Source organism: Phascolarctos cinereus, unplaced genomic scaffold, assembly GCF_003287225.1.
Source record: "Phascolarctos cinereus isolate Bilbo 61053 unplaced genomic scaffold, phaCin_HiC Scaffold_95;HRSCAF=634, whole genome shotgun sequence".
Lineage (NCBI taxonomy): Eukaryota > Metazoa > Chordata > Mammalia > Diprotodontia > Phascolarctidae > Phascolarctos > Phascolarctos cinereus.
This window is the reverse complement of record NW_027556357.1, coordinates 9,958-24,621: the sequence shown is the minus strand read 5'-3', so window position 1 is coordinate 24,621 and position 14,664 is coordinate 9,958. Positions and strand designations below refer to the sequence as shown.

At 39.8% G+C, this 14,664-nt stretch overlaps 1 protein-coding gene and 1 pseudogene across 1 annotated transcript in view; both read left to right on the top strand.

Annotated features, from left to right (window-relative positions):
- The window catches only part of LOC110204082 (vomeronasal type-2 receptor 26-like), a 44,321-nt gene extending 29,975 nt beyond the window's left edge, over positions 1–14,346 (top strand). The window contains 1 exon segment of the mRNA XM_020980426.2: positions 13,360–14,346. Within this exon segment, the coding sequence (XP_020836085.1) occupies positions 13,360–14,174 (815 nt within the window). The 3' untranslated portion in view covers positions 14,175–14,346.
- Positions 5,186–5,870, top strand: LOC144455102 (vomeronasal type-2 receptor 26-like; annotated as a pseudogene).
- Positions 14,347–14,664: the final 318 nt, after the last annotated feature.

Genomic DNA, 14,664 nt, shown 5'->3' with positions numbered 1-14,664 from the left:
TAATCTCATCTGATTTTTTCCCCATCTCTTCCTGTCTGTGTCTATGTCTGTATTTATATCTCTGTCGATGTGTCTGTCTCATCTCTCACTGGTCACGAGGCAGTGGAAATGTCTGGATCTTTGTCTTGGCTCTGCTCCTGTTGTGAACTACTCTAGTAAGCACAACAGGCCAGTATGTAGCAAGGAAACCTCAAACATAACCATTAAGTATCTTTACAAAACAAAGTGGATTTAGACCCCCCCACACACACACACATTCCTTCTAGTGATATTCCTGCCTAATGCCACTGGGAGGCCCCTGAAAGCCATAGGTCTGACAAGGCATTTGCAGCGATGCTTTTGGGAGATGAAGAATGGGACATGGAAGATGACAGTTCTGACTCCTCTGCATGTCTCTGTGTCTATGCATCTCTACTGCTTTTGAGTTCTTTCTACATTTTACATTGCTTTTGTGCCTTTCCTTTCCCTCCTCCATATTTTTCAATCTCCATTGGTCTAAAATAAGGAAATATTTTAACGTTTGCTCACGTTTCTTGAATATTTTAAAATATTTCCAATTTTTTCTGTCGTCATTGTTTACCACCTTGGGTGAGTGGATGATACTTGGCAAGAACCAGGTTAACAACTTCTCACCATAGGAGTACCATTGGGCAAAAAGCCCATTGTGAACCAAATTTCTGTCTTTGTTTCTAAGTAGCCTTTGCCAGACTTTTCCTTGAAAGCAGTGTTTCTTCATGTGGACAAGAGAATTGGGCTTTTTCCCTTCTATTCTTAGCAAGTGTGAATGAAGAAAGAATAGACAAAGGGTTTAACATTCTCAGAACACAGGCAGTGAATAGAAGGGAAGTACATTTGGCTGTTCATGATAGAGCAAATGAGAAGGCTTGAAGATTCCTTGTTCTTGCCTGCCACCTTCTGGAATACAACTCTGAATTACCTTAAAGATGAGAACTGCTAGAGAAAATATTTCTGGATTTTAAATATTTTGGAGCATATTGACATGAATATGAGATCTATTTGACTATGACTTTGGATTAGTTGATTAAATTCTTGATAGTCATTTTCTCTCTCTTTTTCCTTCTTTTCTCAGTCCCTACCACAAAAGGGAAATGGTGAGTAGAGAAGATGATAGGGCAGAGTGAATCCTCTAGATCTTCACCTTAATATTCTGAGGCAGCACCTGCTAACAGAGTCTGTGGTAAAATTTGGAAAGCTTCCTATCCCTCAAACATGTTTCTGTGCCCTTGTACACTGGTGTCTCTCTCCTGCAGATCCTCATTTTCACCCATGAAAATCCCTGTTCTTCCTGGGCTATGATTTGCTTCATGATGTCTTCCTCTATGGAAGGTGCCTCCCCCTGCTCAGCATTCCTAACTCTCTGTACCAGTCACAGGCCATATATTCCCCAGTGCCTTTTATTACAGGTCCGTGGGCCTATCATGCTTCCCTTGACTAAGCATTCTGGGGACAGGAGATGCTTGGATAAGTTATGGGAGCATACCCCTGTCAGGAATTGTCCTAACAGCGAGTCAGGAACATCCATGATACCACCCAGGCAAGATAGCAATACTCCTTATCCCTCATTTTTATTGCTGGAGAAATGTTATGCTGTTCTGAATAAGATGCCTAGGTATAGCCATGGTGTCAAGGAAAAGGAAGGGGCCTGTGGCACTGGAGCACATGTTCCCAATTCATCTCTTGTTCTTTATGTTCCCTGAGTCAGAAATTTAGGAAGGAATGTTAGATACTGAATTGTCAGTCACCCATACTTCTCAGAAGAGAACTCTACAACAATTGGCATGTCTGGAAGGCACAGCAGCATGGGACCGAACCAAAAGGAAGCAGAAATAGTGCAACTATAAGAGCATCAAGAGGATGCTCACAAAGAACAGAGTGAGAAAAGGAGGTACACTTCAGGCTTCTGGGGTCTTTGATAGAGTTAGTTCTCTAAGGAACATAAGAAGCGATAGAGTTATATAGGGTTTTTGTCTGGATGAGCAAAATTGGTCTTTGGGAGCAGAGACTATGGGAGCTCATACCTGGGTGTGGGCCACAGTTCAGGACTAGTGCTGTCTATAGCTCAGTGAGGGCAGTGGGAATTGGGAGCAGTTGATATTCAAACACAGCCTCCAAAAGAGAGTATGGCTTTTTGCAGTCACTTCTGGTCTTACTCTTGAAGGATAACTTATAAGGATTATTCTTAGTTTTTTGAACTTCCAGGATCACTTGATTTATCTCTTACAGGAAGCTATTATATTCATTATAAGAAATGTTAGAGTACAGATCCCTTGTAAGACATGTTACATTAGATGACTTCTGGTTGTTTTCAAAATCTCAGACTCTATAATTCTGAAATGGTAAGTGTTCATTATATCTTTCTTAAAGGCATGAATGAATTAGTGAGTGAGTGATTGCATGAATGAATGAGTGAGTGCCTCTAGCAGGCAGAGCCAAACTAGGAACTCAAATGGAATAGTCTTAAATATTCCAATCACAAGAAGGAAACAGCATATGAACAAAGGAGGCCATTATTAGTATACCAAAATGGCTACAGTCCTTAGGTTTAACCCTCACATGGCTTAAACATCCTCCTTCCATAAGCAAATTCTTTTTACAGACTTTGTAAATGGTTTCTGATTATCTCCATCTGAGGTGGCTGTATAAAAATTACCAACAAGCCCTGACCCTAATGTTTGCTGTAGAGGAGATCAACAGGAACCTAACCTGTTGCCCAAGCTTACCCTGGGATTCCACCTCTACAACACCTACCACAGTGATGAAAGGACCTTGGAGAGCTCCCTGCGGTGGCTGTCAGGGCAGGGCTAGCTCATCCCTAACTACAGTTGCTGGGGGCAGCACAAGTCTGTGGCTCTTACTGGAGGAGCCACATCAGCTCTGTCTGTCCAGATGGAGACCCTGCTGGAGCTCTACAAGTATCCACAGGTGGGTGATAGTGACCCTGTCTCTTTCCGAGGCTTTATCAGATCCTAGGAGGCAGTGGGATCAGGAGGCCCAAGGTAAAAAATCTACCTCCTCTACATAGTGGCTATGTGACCTTGGCTGAGCCCCTTAATCTCTCAGTACTCTAAAGCTACTCTCAGAGACAATACATTTCAAAGAAGGTAAAAACTTGGATTGGGAGAAGTTGCATCTTGCCTAGAAATTCCTACCACATGACATCACCAGTATAATTTTGAAAACTTACTCATGGGAGAGAGTGGGCCTGCCCTTGAGCACTGCACCCCCTCTATTATCAAAGACATAGTCAATGTCATCTGACTTCTATTACTGAAGTAATCCTAGAGATTTTGCCAGTCTGATTTCCCACTAACCAGAGAAAGTGAGCATCAGGGGGATGAAACATCTTCCCCAAAGTCTCAAGTAAAATTGATGGGTGGGCTGGGACTATAACCCACATGTGTTTCATATGTGTTCATTGCTTTAAGCACTACATCATATCATCGGTGTTTCATCCTTATGTGATATATTGTCTATGAATATTATTATCAGTTTTCTTTTCCCAAAGGATTCTTTTTTCAATAGAAGGAATAGTGAGCATTGATATGGAAAGTGCAGGTTCTAGGTAACAATGATTACAGTGTCTTTCAATTCTTGGAGAGGGGAAAGGAAGGGAACCTTAATGAGACAACCTTCTCACTAAAAAAAGAAGAGCTTACTAATACAAATTTCCACTCTCCCTCACACTACTAAATTCATGACAATATGAATGTCTGATTATGCTTCTCAAATTCTACTTTGGCTTTCACTTCAAAGACCAATCACTGTAACATTGCCTCTAGGCTGCTGTGAAAGATTGTGATTCACCCTTAACTCTCACAGCAAAATTAAAGTTTTCTATTAATACTCTCAAATGCTTCCCTGACTTGGAGAAATCTACTTAGTCATGGATAGGGAGAGAGATGAAAGAAACTTTTTTATTTCTACATTGAATGCAGAATGGGTATTTAAAAAAGACTGAAACCGTGTTAGTGTTAAATTTGAATGTTTTAAAGCCTATTTAATGAAGAGAAATGTAAGGAACTTTCAGAAGTTCACAAATAACCCAATGGAGTTATTGAGGCAGATGCAGCCATGACACAGTTTGCATTGATTATTTTCCAAAACTTTATCATCATCTTCTGCAAATATAGTTGGCCATTGGCAACTATCAGAGGTCTTAAAGCTTTCAAAGTTAAATTTATTTACAATGTTACTTTTGCATAAATTTTTCTCCTGGCTGTGTTCACTTCATTTGAAATTAGTTCATACAAATCTTTCCAGGTGTCTCTGAATCAGCTCTCATTTTTTTTGTTACTAAACAATGATATCCCAATGCATTTATACACAACAGCATACTTACAGCAATTTGCTAATTATTGTAATTTTCCTACATTCAATAACTTCAATATGACTAAAAAAGCTGCTCTAAGTGCTTACAAACATATGGACTTTTTTCTCTTTCCTTGCTTTATTTAGTTGAAGTGGACTGTTGGAATTTTCTTTTTTCTCTATTGCCACTTCCAGAATCTCCCTCTCCTTCCATTACTCAGCAAACTCTTTCCTCTGGAGAGTTGAAAGTTCCTTTGAAAGTTCACTCAATCAACATTTCCCTTCAATCAAGATTCTAATCTATACTATCTACTGACTTCCAGGACATACTCCTTCCTCAATGAGTTCAGTGCCTAATTCAGTCTCTCTTTTCTACTCAACTCCCATTGTAGATGACATTGGAAAATATACTAATATTCCCTCATTCTACGTTCTCATTTCCAGTGATATATTCCTTCATCTCACCTCAGCTACACACAGAGAGGGTCACAGAATTCACCATGGAATCCCTCAAAAATGTTCCATTTCTATGTTCATAAACTTAGAAATCCAATTATTGTGTGACAAGCTATTGTGATTCTACAACTCTCTGCAAAATTCCTTCATCTTTATCCTCATCTAAAATCCCTGTAGCCTAAGTTCATGCCATGTCAGTGCCCCGCCATGATGTACACTACCACCCTTTTCCATATTGAACCCAACATGAACCATTCCAACTCTCTACTGTTCTCTTGAATCCCTTGCTCCCTATCAAAAATGTTGCCCTGATATGCACCAGTCTTATATTACTCTCACCATTCCCTGGCTTCACTCTTTTCACACACTGCTGAAAGAAGCTGGAGAAAATCATGCAAACATGTTGAATAGATCCAAATGGGTGATAGTTGATGATCTGAGAGGTGAGGAATTCCTTCAGGAACTCAGAATGGAATGGCAAATAATGTTGTCTGTGTGTCCTTCACAGAGAAGATCCCTGTCAGAGAGAGAAGACACACAGAATCACACATGGCATTCATGCCCAGAATCATGGCATCACCGACCAGAGTGATTTTCATTCATTGTGACACAGCTTCATTAATGATCTTGAGATATTCACAATTTCCTGTTCTTGCAAATTACAAGGTGTGGGTCACCACTTCTCACTGGGACATTACCATGAGACCCAGTTATTTCGGTGGTTATAATTTCCATGGGGCACTTAAATTTTCACACCTCACAAGTGAAGTTCCTTGTTTTAAGGCTTTTCTCAGGACAGTGAGCCCTGCTAAGTACTCAGAGGACATTTTATTGAAAGAATTCTGGCCTCAACATTCAGAAGTACAGATGACCCTGAAAACCTGAAACAAGAAGAATGTTCACTAAATGCCTCCTTGAAGACCTTGTCATTGCTTTACTCTGACATGACCATGTCTGACTTGAGTTACACCATCTACAATGGTGTTTATGTTGTGGCTTGGACCCTCCATGAAATGTTCCTGATGAAATTAGAAAAAGGATCCATGGTAGAAGAAAAAGCTGGGTTCCTTATCCATGGCAGGTAATATTCCTTTAAAACTGTGTGTTTTGCATTGCTGGGAATGGAAGTCTGACCAGAGTTTGCATAGGCTGGGATCCTCAAAGAGTATTTGAGTCAGGAATCATTCAGCCAACAATTACTTATTAAGTGCCTGCTATGAGTCAGGTACTGTGTTAAGGGCCTGGGAGAAGAAGAAAGGTAAAATAGTCTCTGATTTCTAGTATTTAATCCACTGGTAGATATTACTTGCAAAGAACTGTGTATAAGTAAGATACATAAGGCATAAATTTGAAATAATCAGCAGAGGGAATACATTAAATTCAGGGTGATTGTGAAGTGCCTCCTACAGAAGGTGTAGTTTTAGATTAGACTTCAAAGAATCCAGAAAATCCAGGAAGCAGAGATGTGGAGCAAGAATACTCCAGGCATAAAAGATAAGGGGAAGGCCTAAAGCTAAGAGATGAAGTGTCTTTTTTTTTTTTGACAAACAATGAAGATGCCAGTGTCAATGGATGCTGGGATATCTTTTTGAAAAGTAGGGGGCAGGTTGTGGAGGACTCTGGAGTAAAACAGAGGATTTCATACTTGATGCTGCAGTTTATAATCATGTGAATTAATGTAATAGCTATTTATAAGATCAGATTTGAAATCTAGGAAAATTCCTTTGACAGCTGAGTGGAGAGAGAACTAGAGTCAGAAAGATCTATAGTGGGGAGAGACTTATGGAAGGCAGACCACCCATCACACTATTGGAAGAGTCCAGGTAGGCAGTGTTGAGGGCATGAAACAGAGTTGTGGCAATGGATGCAGAGAGATGATGGCAAATATGTGATACGAAGTTATATCATCAATATTTGGTAATAGATTGGATATGAGAGGGTGAGAATGAGTGAGGAGTTAAGGATAATACTTCAGGGCCCGGGTGATTGGGAATAAAGTGGTACTCTCAACCGTAATAGGGAAGTTGAAAAGAAGGAAGGGTTTGGGAGAGGGAAGAAGACTCACATGGAGCCATACAAGGACACTCTCAAGGTCTCTCTGAAGAACATTGGTATTGATTGTGAGACAGGGGAGACATCTGCTTAAGGCTGCCCAGCATGGGATGCCAACATCAAAGAATGCATTGTGCTCTCTGAAGAAAGTATGATTGGCAATTGCGGTGGTACAAAGGAAAGATGGTATGTGCAAATTTAAAGACACCTCCACTTCAAATGTTCATATGAACTATGCGCCTGATCTGTGATAGAACCTTTCAAACTTATGTTGCTCTAATTAGCCACAGCCAGACATAGTGATGTCATGTTGGTCCACTTTCAGCAGAAAACAACAATCTTACTAGTACTGTATTTAAAAATTTTCATTAATATTCATTAGAAAACAGGACTACAATTTTCTTTCTTGGTTTTTGTTCTCTTTGGCTTAGGTATCAAAACCATATTTGGCTCATAAGAACAATTTTATGTGACTATTTTTTTGAAACCTATTTTTTCAAACAAGTTATATACTGGCAGAATTAAATATTCCTTAAATTTTTGATATAAATGCACTTGTAAATCCATCTGGTCCTATGGTTTTTCTCTCAGGGGCATTATTCATGGCTTGTACAAATGCTTTTTCTCAGATTGAGTTGTTTAAGTTTATATTTCTTTCTGTTGTTTTGGAAAATTTATATTTTTTTTAAATGTTCATCTAGTTCATTTAGAGTTTTAGATTTTGGCACATAGTTGTCTAAAATTTTTGAATAATTGTTTTAAGTGTCTTTCTTGACCGATGGTGAAATTGCCCTTTAAAATTTTTAAGACTGGTAACTTGGTTTTCTTTTGTATTAAAAAGCCCAAATTAGCTGGTAGTGAAGCCAAGATGGTGGAATACAGGCAGCAACCCAGATGAACTCCCCTAACATTCCCCTTCAAACAGCTTTAAGATAACACCTTATGTTCAACTGTCTGTTCATATCCTTTGACCATTTATCAATTGGAGAACGACTTGTATTCTTACACATTTCACTCAGTTCTCCATATATTTTAGAAATGAGGCCCTTATCAGAGACACTGGTTGTAAAATTTCTTTCCCAATTTTCTGTTGCCCTTCTAATCTTGTTGCATTGGTTTTGTTTGTGCAAAAACTTTTCAATTTAATGTAATCAAAATTATCCATTTTGTATTTTATAATGTTCTCAATCTCTTCTTTGTTCATCAATTCTTCTGTCTTCCATAAATCTGACAAGTAAACTGTTCCTTGCTCTCCCAGTTTGATTATAGTATCAGTCTTTACACTGAAATCATGTCCCCATTTTGACTTTATTTTCATGCTTGGTATAAGCTACTGGTTTATGCCTACTGTCTGCCATACTCTTTTCCAGTTTTCCCAGTAGTTTTTGTCAAATACTGAGTTCTTATCTCAGAAGCTGGGGTCTCTGGGTTTATCAAACAGTAGATTACTGTAGTCATTGACTACTGTGTCTTGTGTACCTAAACTATTCCCCTGATCCACCACTGTATTTCTTTAGCAGTACCAAGTAGTTCTGATGATTGCTACTAAGAACATATATTCTTACCAATATCCCTGTTATTGCTGTGCTTTTCCTTTGATCTTGAAGATCATGACATCAGAGGTGATGATGACTTGCAATTGACTTTGATTTGAGGGAGGAGGGTTGTGCAAGGTCACCAGCCTCACTTTTTTCTTCAGAACCATCTGAGCCCAGTGGCCACATATTCATCAGGAAGCCTGGAGTTGGCCCAGGATGCAACAGGAGACCTTGGCCCTGTTAAGCTAATCTCATTTTGAGTGAGGTAATGCCTATTCAGTCAAGGGATGGCCCCTTTAATAAAAAAAAAATCAAACTGGGAGGGGAAGCCCCTCGGTGTTGTTGGCCAAAAGAAAAACTGTTACTATTTACATTCACTTTGAGCTGGGAAGGCCCAAAAGATAGCCATCAGGTGGTGCTTGGGCAGGGACCTCTTGTTGTCGAGCATCCTTAGGATCCAGCTGGCTATCATAATAATTAAGTGAGATCTGCAGTTTGATGGGTTTCAAGCAGGAGTTTGTACTGACAGAAAGGAACTAATTTAGTAATATGGGGTAGCATAATGGAACTCCAATGGGTGCAGGGAGGACTGAGGAGGTAAGTAAGACATGGTGGCTTAATTTAAAAAATCAACAAAGTCTGAGCCCTTTTGCTCTGAGAACTCACAACAGCAGTGTGTGGAGCAATAGGGCAGTACATTGACTAGACCTTTCCAGAGGTAATGATAGTGGTCACTTGACTGCAGTAGGACAGAACAATGCCAGTGTGAGGAGGAGGCAAACGCTTTAAGAATCAATGCACTCTTCCTAAGGATAGAAGTGATAAATGGGAAAACACAACCCCACACCTATTTCAGGGGGTAATGCTGTGTAACAGCTATTCCTATTATAACTGAAAAATTCCCTTTTGTAAAAGTTAACTGATGTTAATAAGTGTAATGGGACATTAATCGCTGGTGGTTACCTTTGGGAAGGCTTGAACTAATGGCAGTGGAGAGAGAAACCAACAGCTCCTCAGTAACCTGCCTGGAAGCTTGAGGGGAAGAGGTAGTCTTCTTAAGAACTTGACACACATGCAAGGATGGGAGTTTGGAAAAGGCTTATAGGAACTACATCTGTTTTTATTTAGGTATGTTCTCTCTCCAATTGGAATATAAGGCCTTGAGAATACAGGCTGATTTTAAGTCCTTTTGTATCTCAATTTCTTCACATAATGTGCAATATATTATAGGCACTTAATTGAATCTTAGTGACTATGGACTGACTTCCTGAACAACTCACAGGTCTTCATTCTGGGAGATTACTGACCTCAGTTTCTCTTCTCTTATAGTTCCTCTCATTTCTAAAGACAATGGAGTTTTAACAACACTGCAGGTGACAGTGTTTGTGATGAGAATAGAAACCCTGAGGCTCAGTATAAAATCCTCAACTACGTAATTTTCCAAAATGATGTTCAAGCTCTGGTGAAAGTCGGACAGTTCAACCCCAAGGCTCAGCCTGGTCAATATTTTACCATTAACGAGGAGGCCATAGTGTGGACCTGGACATATACCAAGGTTAATAACAATTGTAATATCAACCTTACTATCTAATCATGAGAACACATTTTACCCCCTTAGCTCACTCCATATTCCTTTTTCAAGGGTAGACAATCCTCTTGCACACTGATTTCATTTCCCTTTGTAGGAAATATCTGGGTAAAAAAGTCAAAAAGGCAATCTATAATTTTAAACTTGGGATCATTAGTACCATTGGAGACAAAGCTAGAATGGACATTAAAGCTCATCTTACTCAGCCATGTCATTTCACATAAATAAACTAAGACAACAAAGTGGTGACTGCCCAGTGACCTCTGATCCTAAGGCCAGGAGTTTGGTCAGATATCCAGCATTTTTGTGGATGATGACACCCAAATGTTCATTTTATTTCAGTAAAAATAAAGCAATATTTAATCATTAAAGGACCTTACATTTATGGAGCTGAGCAACAATTTGACATTTAATTCCTGAAACTCACTGGATTTCTGAACTGAACAAATTGTTTCTCTGTAGGACGTGGAATTTTCCTTTTCAATTATACTGAATGCTGAATCAGTCTCATATTTGAGGTATCTATGTCCTGCATTCTTCATGCAGACAGATTAAGTGTATTCCAGAGGAGTCACTTCCATTTCCTTCAGTCACTTGGATCATAACTATCAAAGAGACATAGCTGGTATTGAGAATTACAAAATGCTAGATGAATAAGGACAACAAGATAGCAGGGTGTTCAAATTGCTCTGCTTAGAAATGACTGAAGTCCACAAAGTTTAAAAGGTTCAGTCAGTTTCCCACAGCTAGTGGCAGAAATAAGACTAGCTCCCAGGTCTCTGTTTTCCACCCAGTGCTCCTTCTGCCTCAAGTTCCATTTATGCATGAACAGTTCTCTTATTTCTCTCACAGAATAAGCTCACTTTGCCCGAAAATCAATATCATTCACCTTCTGATTATATACCATCCTCTGTCTGGTTAATTATGAAAGCCATCATGCATTTTACTCCCTTGTCACTAGGTTCCCTGTGCCACACAGTGAGAGCTGTGGTCCTGGATTGAGGCAAACACCTCTGGAAGGACAGCCCATCTGCTGTTTCAACTGCTCCCTGTGCCCTGAGGGAGAGATTTCCAATCAGATGACTCAGTGTCTGCAGGTAGCTTTCCTCCTACACTTACTGAACTGAGTGAACTCATGTGCTCTAGGATCACAAACAACTTCATCATTGTCTGAGCAAGACGATATCCAGGAGCAAGGTGAGTCAGCAACGAGTTCAGATCAGGACAAGTGGATTGAATTAATGATACACGGCTAAAATATTGTGTCCAACTTTATTATTCAAAATGAGACCTACAAAAAAAAAAGTAACCTTGCCCTATCTGTTATACAATGTAATTTTATGGTCTTTTTAGGGTTTCACATGTAATGGGATAGGCTTCGCTAGAGTGAGGAGGAGTATGTACTCTGCACAATATTTGTGATAACGTGAGGTTGAGTTTATGTGTATCTTGGGTACAACATTCATCAAGAACTTTGGACTAGTGTTGGCTTGGGAGAATTACTCCCACTAGTAATAGGTACCCATGATATGTGGAGGATGTTCTGTCATCCCTATCCCCTGCTATATTTGCAAGTTAAAATTTGATAAATGATCTAGAAAGGGAAGTCTACCATGAATTCTGTAGAAGAGCCTCTGTATTCCCTCCAAGCCATCTGTCACAGAAGACCTTGACCTTCTTTTCAGAGTCAGTGTGGACGGTGTTACTTGGGTCATTGATTATGCAACTCCACCAGTGCAACACCCTATTATATATTTATAGACTGGGAAAGAGTCACACTCCAATAGTAAAAACATTTAAGATTTTTAAACAATGTAAACAATCAGTGAAAAGTCACATATTAGAATCATTTTGGCCTCTGCACACTAATGACTTCATAGTACTAAACCTAATGAGATGGGTACAGGATTAGAGGATGAGAGGGAAGGGTCCTCCACAGTGGATGGGAAATAATACACCTAGGGATGTCTAATAGATAAATGGGGAAATTTTTTTCTTAAGTACTTCAGAAGGTTGGGGTAAGGAAACTCAGTAATTCTACTGATATGATTTCAATGGTTGATTGAGATCTAGTACATTTCATGGGGCTAGATGTACTGACCAAAGTATCAGCTCCCTTCTTGTGGGTACAAACTCTTGCATTTTTCTTCCCATCTGTTGCATCTGTTTTTCTTGACTTACATTGATGCATAGAGGAGGCAAACAGTCCCTGGAATACCAAAAGCAATTACAATTTTCTTTTCTTTTTCTTGAGGCAATCCAGGGTAAGTGACTTGCCAGGGTCACACAGCTAAAACGTGTTGGAGGCAAGATTTGAACTCAGGTCTTCCTCATACCAGGGATGTTTACAAGGTTCCCTGAGCCAAAGAAGGGAGAGCTAGCCTGTGACCAAGTCTAGGACTCAACACTCTACTCTTGTGCAACCAATGCATGACATTGAAGAGGCTTATTTGGAATAGTCTCTCCTCTCTCCACAACCAAAAACGAGTTATTCTGAGCCCAACTATGGCCTTCAAATCGTACAGGCTCCTGAAAATGAGGATAATCCCCTCAACAACCCCAATCCAGTGTCCTGTCTCATATAGAATATTTCCATGCATGGATGACACCCAGTGAACAGTTGAGGTGGATGGTCACCAGATGAAGGAATCATGGAGTTGCTCATTGTCATTTAATTTATTTAACGGTGGATGATTTGACCAATTTACTCATTTGGCTCCAACTTACACTCACGTATGGAAATGAATAAATTCAGGAAAAGACAAGATGTTGTAGCATTACTTATATCCTATTGGATTGTAAGGCCTCTATGGGCAGATATTGCTTAATTCTTTGAGTTTGTAACTCAAGTATTAGGCCCACAGCAGACACTGAACTCTTCATTTATGGTTTACTATGTAGCAAACTTATCATACTATCTCCATGTACAGTAATTGCTATAACATAATGGAGTCAGAAAGGATTGAGACAAGGAAGGGCTCCAGTTTCTACATCACTGTACTATAACAATAGATCCATAGGAAAAGTTTGCATTCAATTAGGAAATCTGAATACTAGAAAAATAAAGTCAAATTTAACAATAATGAGTATATATAGAATTACTGTATTGCACACTGGTTACTTTTCAATGACCATCTCACAGCATAGAAAGTTTTTATGCCTTCTGAAGTAAGAAATAACTTCTTTGAGCAATTTTACCTATTTTCTATGTATGAGGGTGGGGAAAATTTATTGCATTTAAAATCCTAAGAGCTTGTTTGTCTCTTGCAGATATGTAGCACTGTGTGAAGTGCCCAGAAGATGAATATCCAAATAAGGAAAGAAATCAATGGCTCCCCAAGGTTACGAATTTCCTGGATGTTTCAGAACCTTTGGGGATAACTCTGATCTGTGCAGCTCTTTCCTTTTCTCTGATGACAGCTCTGGTTCTCTGGGTATTTGTGAAGTTTCAAGACACCCCCATAGTGAAAGCCAACAACCAGGCTCTCAGCCCTACCCTCCTCATTTTCCTCATCTTCTGTTTCCTCTGCTCCTTACTCTTCATTGGCCATCCTACTTCAGTCACCTGTCTCCTCCAACAAACAACATTTGGAGCTCTGTTTACCATAGCCGTGTCCTCAACCTTGGCCAAAACCATCATGGTTGTTTTGGCGTTCAGGGTTACCAAACCAGGGAGCAGGGGCAGGATATGGTTGCAATCCAGTGTGTCTAACTCTGTTGTCATTATCTGTTCTGGAATTCAAGGGGTTCTCTGTGCCATCTGGCTGGGAACCTCTACCCCCTTTCCTGACATGGACCCACACTCTGAACCTGGCCACATCATCATGAAGTGCAATGAGGGCTCTCACTTTGCCTTCTGCTCTGTCCTGGTCTGCATGGGATTCCTTTCACTTTGTAGCTTCACAGTGGCCTTCCTGGCCAGGAGCATGCCTGACACCTTCAATGAAGCCAAGTTCATCACATTCAGCATGTTAGTGTTCTGCAATGTGTGGGTCTCCTTACTCCCCAAATACCAGAGTACCAAGGGCAAGGCCATGGTTACTGTGGAAATCTTCTCCATCCTAGCATCTAGTGCTGGCTTACAGAGTGTGATCCTGCTGAGGCCTGACAAAAACACCCAGGAAAATATCAAGAATACAGTGAGCTCCACGGGCAGGAACCTTTCTGGATCATTGCCTACTAATTCCTCCCAGAGGTATATTCAATTTTAAGTATATTAAGCATACCAATAGAGTGGGGCCCTGGGAAATTTCACCTCTTGTCTGCTGTCTATGACCTTAGAATTCTACGCCATACCTTCTTCTATTTATGCCTGCCCTCAGATGAGTTTTCTGACCATTTCCAAGACATGGAAACCACAACTTATGATGAAGTCAGCATGGAACAATGACACTGATATTTCTAATTAACTATCTCCTTTAACAGACATCATGCCTATCACTGATGTCCTTTCTAGACTACTAATAAAATGTTTTAGACACCTTCATCCTCTTATTTTGATAATAATACTTATATTGAAGTGCCAGCTTTCAAATACTAACCCCCTCATCCATATCATATGTTTCCTTCCTCATTGTCATCTTCCTCAATTCTCACATCAATATCTACTCAATATTTGATACCACATTCCCTGCATTCTTTGGAATGCCTGCTGCATAAATTATAAACTTTCTTTCATCTTAAACTTCTAACTTCTCACTC